The 13,768-nt window shown below is 32.0% G+C and overlaps 1 protein-coding gene across 3 annotated transcripts in view; it reads right to left on the bottom strand.

The window, feature by feature from the left end:
* Positions 1–13,768, bottom strand: part of LOC143073657 (ras-specific guanine nucleotide-releasing factor 2-like) — a 170,874-nt gene that overhangs the window by 91,126 nt on the left and 65,980 nt on the right. For all 3 annotated transcript variants that reach the window (XM_076249357.1, XM_076249356.1, XM_076249358.1), the window contains exon 2: positions 10,517–10,555. In XM_076249357.1, coding sequence (XP_076105472.1) covers positions 10,517–10,555 — 39 coding nt within the window. The remainder of the gene's footprint in view (positions 1–10,516; positions 10,556–13,768) is intronic.

Here is a 13,768-nt window from a genome sequence, read left to right as displayed (position 1 = left end):
CCATGACTGGGGGGTAAATAATCTCCACAAAAATGAGATGTGCAATGTTTATACATCTGCATACCAAATATCATTGACCTACCACTAATGTTTCCCCTTAAACAGACCTTCTCACAAACTAATGCATTGCTGCTACGCTGGAAATATCACCCATAATAATGTATCACTTTTTCAGCATTGTTAGAGTGATTCAAATAGGACAAAAATATTATACACAGGCTAAACATTTAAGAAGATGTGGTACAAGTGTCAACTTTCCATAGGTCTTACATATTAGAAAGAACATGCATAACGCTAAAGAAATTTGCTTATTACATGTAAAATTACAGTGTTCTATACATTAACCCTTGGTGTACTAAAGGAGACATGGCATTATATAAAAGACACATTTATAGGAGGTGACATGTTTAAAAGGAGAGACATTTTTTAGTGAAAAGAAAATTCCTATGTATCATTTTGTCCTTAATTTAATTTGTTACGAGTGCATGGGAAGCATATAATGATTTTATATCAAAAATAGATTTAAAGTATTTTTAATGACTTTACTAATTGAATTTCAGAGATACTAATTAGATCAAATTGTTTGTAAAGTCTTGGATCGTAGGACATCTAATGACAATACCATTTCTTATCATCTTATTTGTCAACATCATCGATTTTTCATCTTCTTTGATATTTTTTTTATTCAAAATCATATTGATTCAGTGAAAGAGAAAATGATCGTAACTTTCAGCGGAAATACTACTGTTTGGCAAAATAATATAATGACAGGATTTACTGAAAGGCATAAATTTTATTGTCAAGGAGCCAATTAGTCCCACAATTCCATATTCATTTCAATAATAGCGGCCTACTCAGGTGTGTCAGACAGGAAATAAGGTCATTATCCTTAACATTTTAGCCGTTATAACGAAAGCTGCTAAAAATCCAATTCTTGTAGAAACTACATTATACACTAAAAAAGACCTATCTCACTCGGACTGCAAGTAGCCATCTTGAAAACCTTAGTTATAATAACATGATAAATAAACAATATTTTAATGGACATTTCAAAGAAAAATTAATTCAACTTAATAATGATCTTATGATACTGTATGCCATATAAAGGAAATTAGAGAAGCATTGATCCAAGGTAGCGCTTCTCATTTTCTAGCTGGTATTAATTTCTATATATATTGCATCAATAAAAACCATTGTTATGCTGTGTTACGCCATAAATTGATGTTATTGGGAATATTTTGTAAGAGGTTTTTATCAATCTGATATGTGTCATACTGTTCTGATGTTTACTTATTTATCTATTTAGGATGTTATGATATTACACTGCTATTAACCTATAAAAGTAAACTGTTTAACCACGGCAAAAATGGAAGAAGTACTTTGTCAGCACTAAACCTCGTAAAAGAGCAAACTGATATCATTTGTAGACAAATAATGTCATGCTATCAGAGTGAAGTTCAATGTTTTATCTACCATAAAACATTAGGAAGAAAGAAATAGGAGACAGCAAGGCAGCTACTGTAACCATACTGACTGATCTACTAGAATCTAAATATCAAAAACAAAAGTACAAATATCAAATCTTTATATAAATATGTGCAAACTGAATTGATCTTTTGAAAAATTATCAAATTCATTATTTTTCAAAATTTTCCACAGCATTACTTGAATCAGAAGGTGGAAAACTAGTACCACACTGAAATTACTCCATCTATTTTAAGTTATTAAACCTGTCTCATTAATCGTTCCTATGTTTTCTTAGGTTACCATATTTTATGTAACATGAGTTATTTATTGAAAAGTTAACTCCACATATAAGTTTCTTCAAAATTAAAGTTCCAAAAGGAAGAAAAAGTCTAAAATACTATTTCCTGACTCCAAGAATTATTATGATCTGTTCCTGTTAGAGTGACAGAAATAGATTTTTTGTTCAAAAAGGAACAATCTTATTATTATAGCTATGTTTACAGTGGTGGATCAAGGGGGAGGGTTCCGGGTGCTGGAACACCCCCCCCTCCCCCCACACTTTTTCTTTTTGAACGATCAATGCATTTGAACGGGAACATATAATTGGAACCGCCCCCTTTCATTACACCAATGTTTCAATTTTAACAAATACATGTTGTTATGATATTGTAATTATTATGTTTATTTATGTTGGCCTAATTTGTGTTGTATGGCCTGATAGTTGTTTACCAAATAATCTTATAACTGTGCAGTTTAGGAATCACTGGAACAATCACAGAATGATTGGAACTTTCTAGAATGATCCTTATAAAAGATGCGTAATTTAAACTTCTACGTTATTCCAGAAACTTCCGTTGTAACTTTCCAGGATTTTCCACAATGTTCCATTATAGAGTGTTCTAGAATTTTCCATGACAACACTATATATACAGACACTTAAGTTAAACTCTCATAATTAAACTTGGACATAGACATTGATAGACATTAGTATTCACAGCATTTGGATTGACACTTTTATTCTACAAACAACATCATACTGGATTGTGACATTAGTAGTGAACGTAATATTCAAATTGAATTCCGAAAGATTTCTGGATACAGATAAAGATAACAGATTGGACTCATATTTTGACAGTTAAGTTAACAGTAATATTTGTGAAATACCTTTTGTAAACATTTGTATAATAAATCTTGTTAATTTTTATAATTGATTTGTGTCTTTTGTTGGCTACAATTTAAAGGCGATTTCTGGCCGTAACAGAAATTGGGGGCTCGTCCGGGATACTGAAAATATTTTATTCAAAATTTGTTTAGTATTTGTATTATAACTAGCCAACAAAATTCTACAAAATGGCATTTGATGCTGGTAAATTTTTGAAAACGCCAGACCTGGAGAGTTTTGATAATTTAAAGAAAGACGAATTAGTGTTGCTTGCTAAACATCTGAAGTTAAATTTTAAAGTATCTATGAGAAAACAAATTATAAAAAATTTGGTTATAGACAAATTAGTTGACGCAGAAATTTTAGGTGAAGAGGCTCTTGAACTTAAGGTCGAAAATGTAGATGCCTTTAAATTAAAACAGCTTGAATTAGAACATGAATTTAAATTAAAACAAGCAGAACTGGAAATGAAGGAAAGGTTAGAAATGGAAAAGAAAGAAAAAGAAGATGAATTTAAATTAAAAGAACTGGAAATGAAGGAGAGGGAGAAAATAAAAGAACTTGAAATGAGGGAAAGGCTAGAGATGGAAAAACTGAAAATTGAAATAATTAAAGAAGAAAGCAACTCTAAAGTCCTATCAAAATCAGATTATTTTGATGCAGCAAAAAATATACGTTTGGTTCCCAGATTTTGTGAAAAAACAGTTGATAAATATTTTCCACAGTTTGAGAAAATTGCTCGTAATTTGAATTGGCCAAAGCCATATTGGACTACAATGCTACAAAGTGTTTTTGAGGGTAAGGCCGCTGAAATATACTCCGCACTTCCATCAGAAAAAAGTTCCGATTATGACACTGTGAAACAGGAAGTTTTGAAAGCCTATGAGCTAGTACCAGAAGCATATAGACAGAAATTTAGATCTTATAAAAAGTTTGATTCACAAACCTATGTGGAATTTGCTCGGGAAAAAGAAGATCTATTTGATAAATGGCTTACTTCAAAGAAAACAGATAACAATTTTGATAACCTAAGACAATTGATGTTATTAGAAGAGTTCAAACAATGTGTTCATTTAGACTTAAAAACACATTTAGACGACAAAACTGTTGGGACAATACATGATGCAGCTGTAATTTCAGATAATTATACTCTTTCACATAAAAGAAGTTTCAAGGGTCAAAATGTTAATACTTCCAGTGGAAATTACAAAAATCAAAGCACTGAGCATACTGATAGTAAGCCTGTTCCACAGAATAAGAGTCAGTCCAGTTATAATATGTCTAGTCCAAAATTTGATACTTTTGAGAAGAAGTCACTGACTTGTGCTTATTGTAAGAAGATTGGTCACCTGATGGCTGATTGTTTTAGACTCCAGAAGAAGAATGAACGAGATAATAAGCCGAAGTCCAGTGCGTGTACGACACCTTATATTACCAGTACGTTGGAATGTCCTGCGAGTCAGGCTTTTAAGTCCAGTTTTTGTGATTACATGGAGGAATATAAACCCTTTATGTCTGATGGGTTTATTTCTATTGTTGATGATACCACTCTTCAGCCTATTAAGATTTTACGGGACACGGGAGCTTCTCAGTCTTTATTGTTAGAAGGTGTGTTGCCTTTGTCCGAGAAGACTTCTGTTGGTGCCTCCGTTTTGTTACAAGGTGTAGAGCTAGGTTGTATAGATGTTCCTCTCCATCGTATTTATCTGAAGTCAGATTTGATAACTGGACCAGTTATTGTGGGTGTTCGTCCTAATCTCCCTGTTGAGGGTGTTACATTATTGCTAGGAAATGATCTAGCTAGGAACAAAGTGGTTGCTGAACCAATTGTTACCAGTGAACCAGTGGTGGATGTTAAATCACCTGAAGATGATGCTGAATTGTATCCAGCTTGTGTTGTTACTAGGGCGATGGCTAGAAAACAACAAAATGAGAATTTGCAAGAAGACAAGTTTGATTACATGGACCTTTCTGACACTTTTATAGCTGATATTGAAGATCCTGGTAACTCAGAAAAGGCTATTATAAAACCACCTAGTGTTAACAAAAATGTTATTATGCCATGGCCAGATGTAAACAGCCATTCATTAGACCGAAATAATTTACTCGAAGAACAACATAAAGACCCTGAGGTTCTTCAGCTCAACCAGCGGGCTCAACCACAGGAGGAAGCAGACAAAGTGGCCGAATGCTATTACCATCAGGACGGCATTTTAATGAGGAAGTGGAGGCCTCCTGATGCTACCCCAGAGGAGGAATGGAGAGTGGTATACCAAGTGGTGGTGCCTAAAGTTTATAGGCAAGAAATTATTGGTCTTGCCCATGACACCCCCTTGGCTGGACACTTAGGTATAAGGAAGACTTGCCTTAAGATCTTGCAGCATTTCTACTGGCCAAGACTTAGAAATGATGTTGCAGAATATTGCAAATCATGTCATATATGCCAGGTTGTTGGTAAGCCTAACCAGAAAATACCACCAGCACCACTTCTGCCTATTCCAGCCTTTGACGAACCTTTCAGCAGAGTTCTAATTGACTGCATTGGACCTTTACCGAAGACCAAAACTGGAAATGCCTATTTATTGACAATCATGTGTACATCCACTCGCTTTCCTGAGGCTATTCCGCTCAGAAACATCAAGACACCTACTATTGTCAAAGCTCTTATCAAATTTTTCACATTAGTAGGACTTCCCAAGTCTATACAGTCCGACCAGGGATCAAATTTCATGTCAGGTTTATTTCAGCAAGTCGTGTACCAGTTAGGGATTGCTCAGTATAGATCAAGTGCTTATCATCCAGAATCTCAAGGTGCCTTAGAACGTTTTCATCAAACATTGAAGAACATGATTAGAACTTTTTGTCTTCAATTTGACAGAGACTGGGATGATGGAGTTCACTTTCTACTTTTTGCGGTTCGAGAGGCTGTTCAAGAATCCCTTGGATTTAGTCCCTTTGAGTTGGTATTTGGTCATACTGTAAGGGGACCGTTAAAATTGATTAAGGAAAAGTGGCTTACTGAACATACTGACTTGAATCTTTTAGACCATGTATCTAGATTTAAAGAAAAATTGTATACTGCTTGTCAAATTGCTCAGAAAAACTTAAAAAATGTACAGAACAAGATGAAAATTTGGTATGATAAAGATGCCAGGGATAGAGTTTTTGAGCCTGGTGATAAGGTACTTGTATTTTTGCCAGTCCCTGGACATCCTTTACAGGCTAAATATTGTGGTCCTTATACAATAGAGAGTAAAATCAATGATTTGAATTATATTGTAAAAACTCCAGTTCGGCGTAAACAAAACAGAATGTGTCATATTAATATGTTAAAACCATATTTTGAGCGTACTAATGAATGTGATAGTAAACCAGTTGCCACTTTAGGCATGGTTAAATTTGAGAACAATCATGACAAACCAGATGTAATTGAACCACCTTTTAGTTCTAAAACTTTGGAAGAGACAGTAAGATTGAAAAATTCAGAAATATTGTCAAATTTAGACTCAAAACTTGCACATCTGTCTTTTGATCGTAGAGAAGAAATAAAAACTTTGGTATTTTCTTTTAAAAATCTTTTTCCAGATGTGCCAAACAAAACCACTGCTGTTTGTCATGATGTTGATATAGGAGATGCTTCTCCAATTAAGCAACATCCTTATCGGCTTAATCCACTCAAACTTGAAGCTATGAGAAAAGAAATTAAATATATGCTTGACAATGCTATTATTGAGCCGAGTAACAGTGAATGGAGCTCTCCTTGTCTCCTTGTGCCAAAACCAGATAAAACTTTTCGTTTCGTGACTGATTTCAGAAAAGTAAATTCAGTCTCAAAATCTGATTCCTATCCGATTCCAAGGATAGACGATTGTATTGACAATATTGGTCAAGCAAAATTTGTGAGCAAATTTGATTTATTGAAAGGTTATTGGCAAGTTCCATTGACACAGAGAGCTCGTGAAATATCAGCTTTTGTTACACCAGATGGCTTATTTCAATATACTGTAATGCCATTTGGCATGAAAAGTGCTCCAGCTACATTTCAAAGAATGATCAATAATGTTATAAAAGATTTAGACTGTTGTTATGCTTATATTGATGATCTTATTGTATGTAGTGATAGCTGGGAACAGCATTTAACACATTTGTATGATACTTTTGATAGATTGTCACATTCAAATTTGACTGTTAATCTTGGTAAAAGTGAATTTTGTCAGGCCACTGTTGATTATTTAGGGCATACAGTTGGCCAAGGTCAAGTAAAACCTATTATGGCTAAAGTGGAAGCTATTTCCAAATTTCCACCTCCTACAAATAGAAAACAACTTATGAGATATTTAGGCATGATAGGATTTTACAGGAAATTCTGTTCAAATTTTGCTACTGTTGTTCAACCATTGACTCATCTTTTACGAAAAGATTCTAAATTTATCTGGAGTGAAAATTGTCAAAAAGCTTTTGAAAATAGCAAATCACTTTTAATTAATAGTCCAGTTCTGATTACTCCAGACTTTGAAAAACAATTTAAACTTGCCGTTGATGCAAGCGATGTAGGAATTGGAGCTGTTTTATATCAAGAGACAGATGATAATGTTGAAAAACCTATATCATATTTTTCTAAGAAATTAGATAAACATCAGAAAAATTATTCAACTATTGAAAAAGAGTGTTTTGCAATGTTGTCAGCACTTCAACATTTTGATGTATATTTGAATCCCACTGTTTATCCTATTCTTGTTTATACTGATCATAATCCTCTCACCTTCATGCATAAAATGAGAAACAAGAATCAGAGGTTGACTAGGTGGAGTTTATTGTTACAGGAATATGATGTAATTGTAAAACATATTAAGGGTAAAGATAATGTAATAGCTGATGCTTTATCTAGAGCTTATTAAATCACTTTGTATATATTATGTATTTTTGTTCATATTATTCATGATAAGTTTTTGTTACACTAAAACTTCTTTTAAGGGGGGAGGTGTTATGATATTGTAATTATTATGTTTATTTATGTTGGCCTAATTTGTGTTGTATGGCCTGATAGTTGTTTACCAAATAATCTTATAACTGTGCAGTTTAGGAATCACTGGAACAATCACAGAATGATTGGAACTTTCTAGAATGATCCTTATAAAAGATGCGTAATTTAAACTTCTACGTTATTCCAGAAACTTCCGTTGTAACTTTCCAGGATTTTCCACAATGTTCCATTATAGAGTGTTCTAGAATTTTCCATGACAACACTATATATACAGACACTTAAGTTAAACTCTCATAATTAAACTTGGACATAGACATTGATAGACATTAGTATTCACAGCATTTGGATTGACACTTTTATTCTACAAACAACATCATACTGGATTGTGACATTAGTAGTGAACGTAATATTCAAATTGAATTCCGAAAGATTTCTGGATACAGATAAAGATAACAGATTGGACTCATATTTTGACAGTTAAGTTAACAGTAATATTTGTGAAATACCTTTTGTAAACATTTGTATAATAAATCTTGTTAATTTTTATAATTGATTTGTGTCTTTTGTTGGCTACAATTTAAAGGCGATTTCTGGCCGTAACAATGTTGACAAAGTGAACCTGAATGGCTCATCATCAATGGCAAGGTCAAATTATTGCAATGTTACATAAAAGGCAATGAAACATTAATAAATAATACAAAAGAAAACATATTTCATTGTGTAATTTCTCTCTACGAAGTTATTTTTCCTCCTATACATATAATAAATAGAAACCTTATTTCTTGACTCGATTTCACCTAAGAGCTATTAACCTGAAGATTACAATGGAGAATTTTCTGCTCTTACTTGAGTCTTATATAAGTCATTGTTTATTACATATTGAAAATATACTGTTGGCTATAGTCATAATTTTCTTAGATGTGAATAAAACTTGTTATGTTTCTTTTAGAATGATTGACAAAAATTAGTCCAAAGCAGCCATTGAAAATATCTGCATGTAAAAATGTACTTCGGAATCCATTGTGTTATATTTCAATATGATAAGGTTCTATGATGCCAAACTTACAATCTATAATATCTAACTATCTAGGTGGTATGAACTAAAAAGGTTTCCATTGATAAGGGTTCTATGATGGCAAACTTACAATCTATAATATCTAACTATCTAGGTGGTATGAACTAAAAAGGTTTCCATTGATAAGGGTTCTATGATGGCAAACTTACAATCTATAATATCTAACTATCTAGGTGGTATGAACTAAAAAGGTTTCCATTGATAAGGGTTCTATGATGGCAAACTTACAATCTATAATATCTAACTATCTAGGTGGTATGAACTAAAAAGGTTTCCATTGATAAGGGTTCTATGATGCCAAACAACTATCTAGGTGGTATGAACTAAAAAGGTTTCCTTTGATAAGGGTTCTATGATGGCAAACTTACAATCTATAATATCTAACTATCTAGGTGGTATGAACTAAAAAGGTTTCCATTGATAAGGGTTCTATGATGGCAAACTTACAATCTATAATATCTAACTATCTAGGTGGTATGAACTAAAAAGGTTTCCTTTGATAAGGGTTCTATGATGCCAAACTTACAATCTATAATATCTAACTATCTAGGTGGTATGAACTAAAAAGGTTTCCATTGATAAGGGTTCTATGATGGCAAACTTACAATCTATAATATCTAACTATCTAGGTGGTATGAACTAAAAAGGTTTCCTTTGATAAGGGTTCTATGATGCCAAACTTACAATCTATAATATCTAACTATCTAGGTGGTATGAACTAAAAAGGTTTCCATTGATAGTTATGTAACATAAAAGATGATATAAATGAAACACGTCTTCAATCTCCCAGCCTGATTTAGCCATCAATGAAATTTTATAACAAAACTGAGCATTTTATCACATTTTAGAACAATTAACATAACTGATAAAACATTTGTTTCCTTTTACGTGGAGTCAATAGTCTGCAAACTGTTACTGAAACAGCTTCCATTCACAATTACAAGTTTGGTGTATTAAATTTTCAATTATTGCAGTTTTCTTTTCATTTTGATAGACACAAAGACAAGGGAGCATGCAGAGGTTCAATTTGGTTTTTACAATCTAAAATGATTTCCTAGTGTCTGATTAAAAGTTTCAAAAAATGTTTTTTTTTTTTTTCTAGAGTTATTATATTCTTCTTCCTCGCATAGACACACCCCTCATTAGTATTGTTAATAAAATTCATAAATCACTCAATACTAATGCATTATTCATTACTTTCAATTTTCACTTGGAAAAATTTGGAAAAAAATGTATAGTTGTTCTTTTTCCATTTTATGCCACTATAATATAATACCTTGCATTATTATACCTCATGTGTATATAGACATAGTCTGTTTCCCGGCCATTATTGAAATTCTTGACATTAATATTTGTATATATTCTGAGGCATACTAAATGTTTTACGGAGGGTACAAAACTTATACAGACAAAAGATCAAAACTATATGATGAAACGGCAGTATACAATCCTAAATTTGGTAAGAGTGGTTACCATGTATATTACATGCAGTGTGTGCTCGAATGTCGCTGCTGCATGCAATATACTTACGAAATGTGCTTGTGTGTTGTTGCTACATGTATATTACATGCAGTATGTGCTTGAATGTTGTTGCTGCATGTATAATACATACAAAATGTGCTTGCCTGTCATTGCTGCATGCTAAACTATGTGATTATAGTGAAACAAACACTAAATTATGTGATTATGTGATTATGTGATTATGTAATTATGTGATTATATGATTATATGATTATATGATTATAATGATATTAACACTCAGTGCAATAATAGAATAATTGTAGAATGTATTTGTGCACAGTGCTATGATATGTTTGCTTGGTCTCACCTCTAACTTGTAATTACCCCAACCTGGGTATGGACCTGTCTGTAGTAGAGAGAAAACATGTAGAATTAGTGGAAAACTTATACCAATCTTATTATCACCAGTTATAATAAAATTCTGAATGGTCAGTTGGAAAGATTTCATTATTAATGTATCTGCTGAAACATACATAAAGTTATAATAATTGTTCAAACTAAAATTTTGTGATTTTTTTTTCATATTTTTTTGATAATTTTTAGTTTTCATGGCCTTTTGTGAGCAAACAATCAGAATACTAATAATCTATTTGAATACATTCTTCAGTACACATACAGTCATACTGTTTACCATTCTCATGTTTTTAAAGAGTACCGTAACTGCACTATCTCCTTTTTAAAATTCAAATTCAAGTGAGGTCACTCTTTATTTGGTCATGTTCAGAATATATATTACAGAAGTAATTTCTGATAACAAATATATTTGTTTTGTTTTTTACCTTTCCTTGACATAAAGCCCAATGTTTAAAATTTTCTTTAATAATTGCCAGCTGGACATGGATATTTGCTGACAAAACATGTTCCTGGACCCAGATAAACAACCATGGTTGAATGTACAACAAAACAGATAGACAGAATTATAAACCATGAAAAAGATAAATTAATGTAGCGGATGAATTTAGAAATTTGATGCATTCTCCGTACTGTTGGAAATAAGGTCATACAAACACAGTGCTTTTAAACTTGATTGCAGTAAATAATTAGAGAAGATTTTCAATTTCAGGAGTAAGACATAAATCCTTCTTGTTAATCCATTTAGGTTTAAACATTGCATGCAAATAACTAATGTCTGTATAAACGCCTCTCTTACATTAACTTTGTCTGGAATCACGGGATAATATAAATGCAATGCAATCAGAAACTATAATCATATTTCAACACAGTTTGTAAAATGCAGTCATTTATTTAATCAATTACTTTTAATTTACTCATTTAAATGGAGTAATTTGAATTGTACAATGAAGTGTAAGTGAAAATTGATAGGTACTTTTACTCATAATTTCTCACAAAACTAGTGGGCAGGGGTCAACATGGTCAATTAAAGGACAATAAATAGATCATTATCTCCTATTGTTTCCTTGTTACTCATAAAGCTATTTACAACAAAACCACCAAAAGGTGTGTGAGTTTGCAACAAAACAAGAGATTTACTGTTATAGTGGGTGTCACAGATGGACTGTTTATCATATACATAATTGTACAAGTTAAGTTTCCTCTGTGTTTAGCAGCTTTAATGCCTATTAAAATCTTAATATTAAATTCCGTCAGTAACTGAAAGAGATGTCTGAACATAACATGAAATTATTGGCCAGACTATTGACTCCAGAGTATAGTCTGGTTCTCATATTACAAACTATATACAGTGGTTCAATGGTAAAAGAGAGGGGATTTCAACCCTCCTCCCCCCCCCCCCCCAAAAAAAAAACAAAAAAAAAACTACCAATTAACAAACAAACAATTCATCTTTGAAATTCATTCTTCAGATGCTTTTGTAAATCCTATTAAATATGCATGGGTCTAATCTGAAAACTTTGCCACATTACTTCTGTATTAGTACTAGGTATATGATATATTAATCTATTGACAGAGATCTTATAAAGAAGTTATTAGTCCAAGACAGAATGAAGCAACTGGGTAATATGAACAAGAATAAAATTTTCTTCAACTGTTTTTCTGAATCCTGACTATTTTCATTTCAATATGTCTACTTTTTAGATAAAACCTGTGACATAACATGCACCTGATAAAATAAAACGTAATTGCAATATTTCAAATACTTATTCTTTCTACCAAAATCAATTAGGTCATTTAGTATAAAAGCCACTCATATCCATGAAAATTGATTAAGGTATCTTATATGTCTGTATTACATAACTATTTCTGATGCACTTTAATCATAAAATTACATGACAAAGGATCATTTTCAAAACTTAAGGAATAAATCCACCTTCTGTCATTTTCCCTAAGAAAAATCCTACCAATTTGCACCTTTAAGGGTTGATTGCTCTTATCGACAAGTACAATATAATATTTGGTAATGTATTAAATCACGACACTTATATGTAATACTGTTGGTTCATCCAGGTTTATTAACTTCTATCAATAAATGTGTTTAACAAAGTCTTCACAACTATAATAATATCATTATGAAAACTCAAATGAAATTACTGCCTCAGAACGATCAACTCAATTACAGACGTCAACTGGTAGGCCTGCTGTCAACCTATCCAATCATTAGTGGCGACAGAGGAATAAAAAGATGTGAAAGGATTTTGTATGACATCCCAAGACAGTGTAGGGATTGATATTTAGTAATAGAGTAATAGCTGTGTATGACATCCCAAGACAGTGTAGGGATTGATATTAAGAAACGTCGCACGCTACTGGTGTTACTTTGGTGAAATCACGGACAAGACAAATTCATCTTATTAATTTTTAAACATTAAAATTGATAGTATAAAGTGTCGTGTATCATTTTAAAGCTTTAAAACTCTTCTTTCAGATTATAGCAATTTTGTATATGTAACAGACCATTTTCATTAATTAAAACTCAATAAAACTTTTATTTTGCAATATGATTTCCTTGTCCCGCGTTACACTTTTAGTTTTGTGAAAGTCTGAATACCTTAAAAACATATGATTTTTTTTATCAAACGATGAAAAAGTTTGTCTAGAACAAAGCAATTCATAATTGGGCGATGACGTAATGTCGATTTTTTGCTCTAAAAAAAAAAGACGGAAATATAAAAGAAAGGGATCAAAATGATACAAACTATGTGTCCCATGCACGAAAGGTTGCCGTAATTTTTTTTAGATTGTCCCAAAAAAGGGAATTTCAGAGCAATCCCCATGTCGAAAGTAAATAATTCTTATACTAGTATTTTGTACAAAGATCACACTTTCGCCTCATGGAATAATCAGGAATTTTTAAAACAAATTCTTTTTATTCGAGTTGAATAGCAATGTCCAACATTTTGTCCCCTTCATACCAAATTAAACGTAGGGTTACGTTTTTGGTTTTTTCATGATGTTTATTTAATACAATGCCATTCTCTACATAAAACAAATTATAATGGATAAAAGTACAAAAAATTATCTCTATTTTGATATTAAATTCCCATAAATTAAATCTAATACACGAGATATCAGATAAAACTAAAATGTCCGATACAATGTCCCCACATACTATTTTGACGTTATTTAATAAAATATACAGAAT

This window comes from Mytilus galloprovincialis, chromosome 4, assembly GCF_965363235.1.
Source record: "Mytilus galloprovincialis chromosome 4, xbMytGall1.hap1.1, whole genome shotgun sequence".
In the NCBI taxonomy this organism is placed as follows: domain Eukaryota; kingdom Metazoa; phylum Mollusca; class Bivalvia; order Mytilida; family Mytilidae; genus Mytilus; species Mytilus galloprovincialis.
Note: the sequence above shows the minus strand (reverse complement) of the source record. Positions and strands in the feature narration are given on the sequence as shown.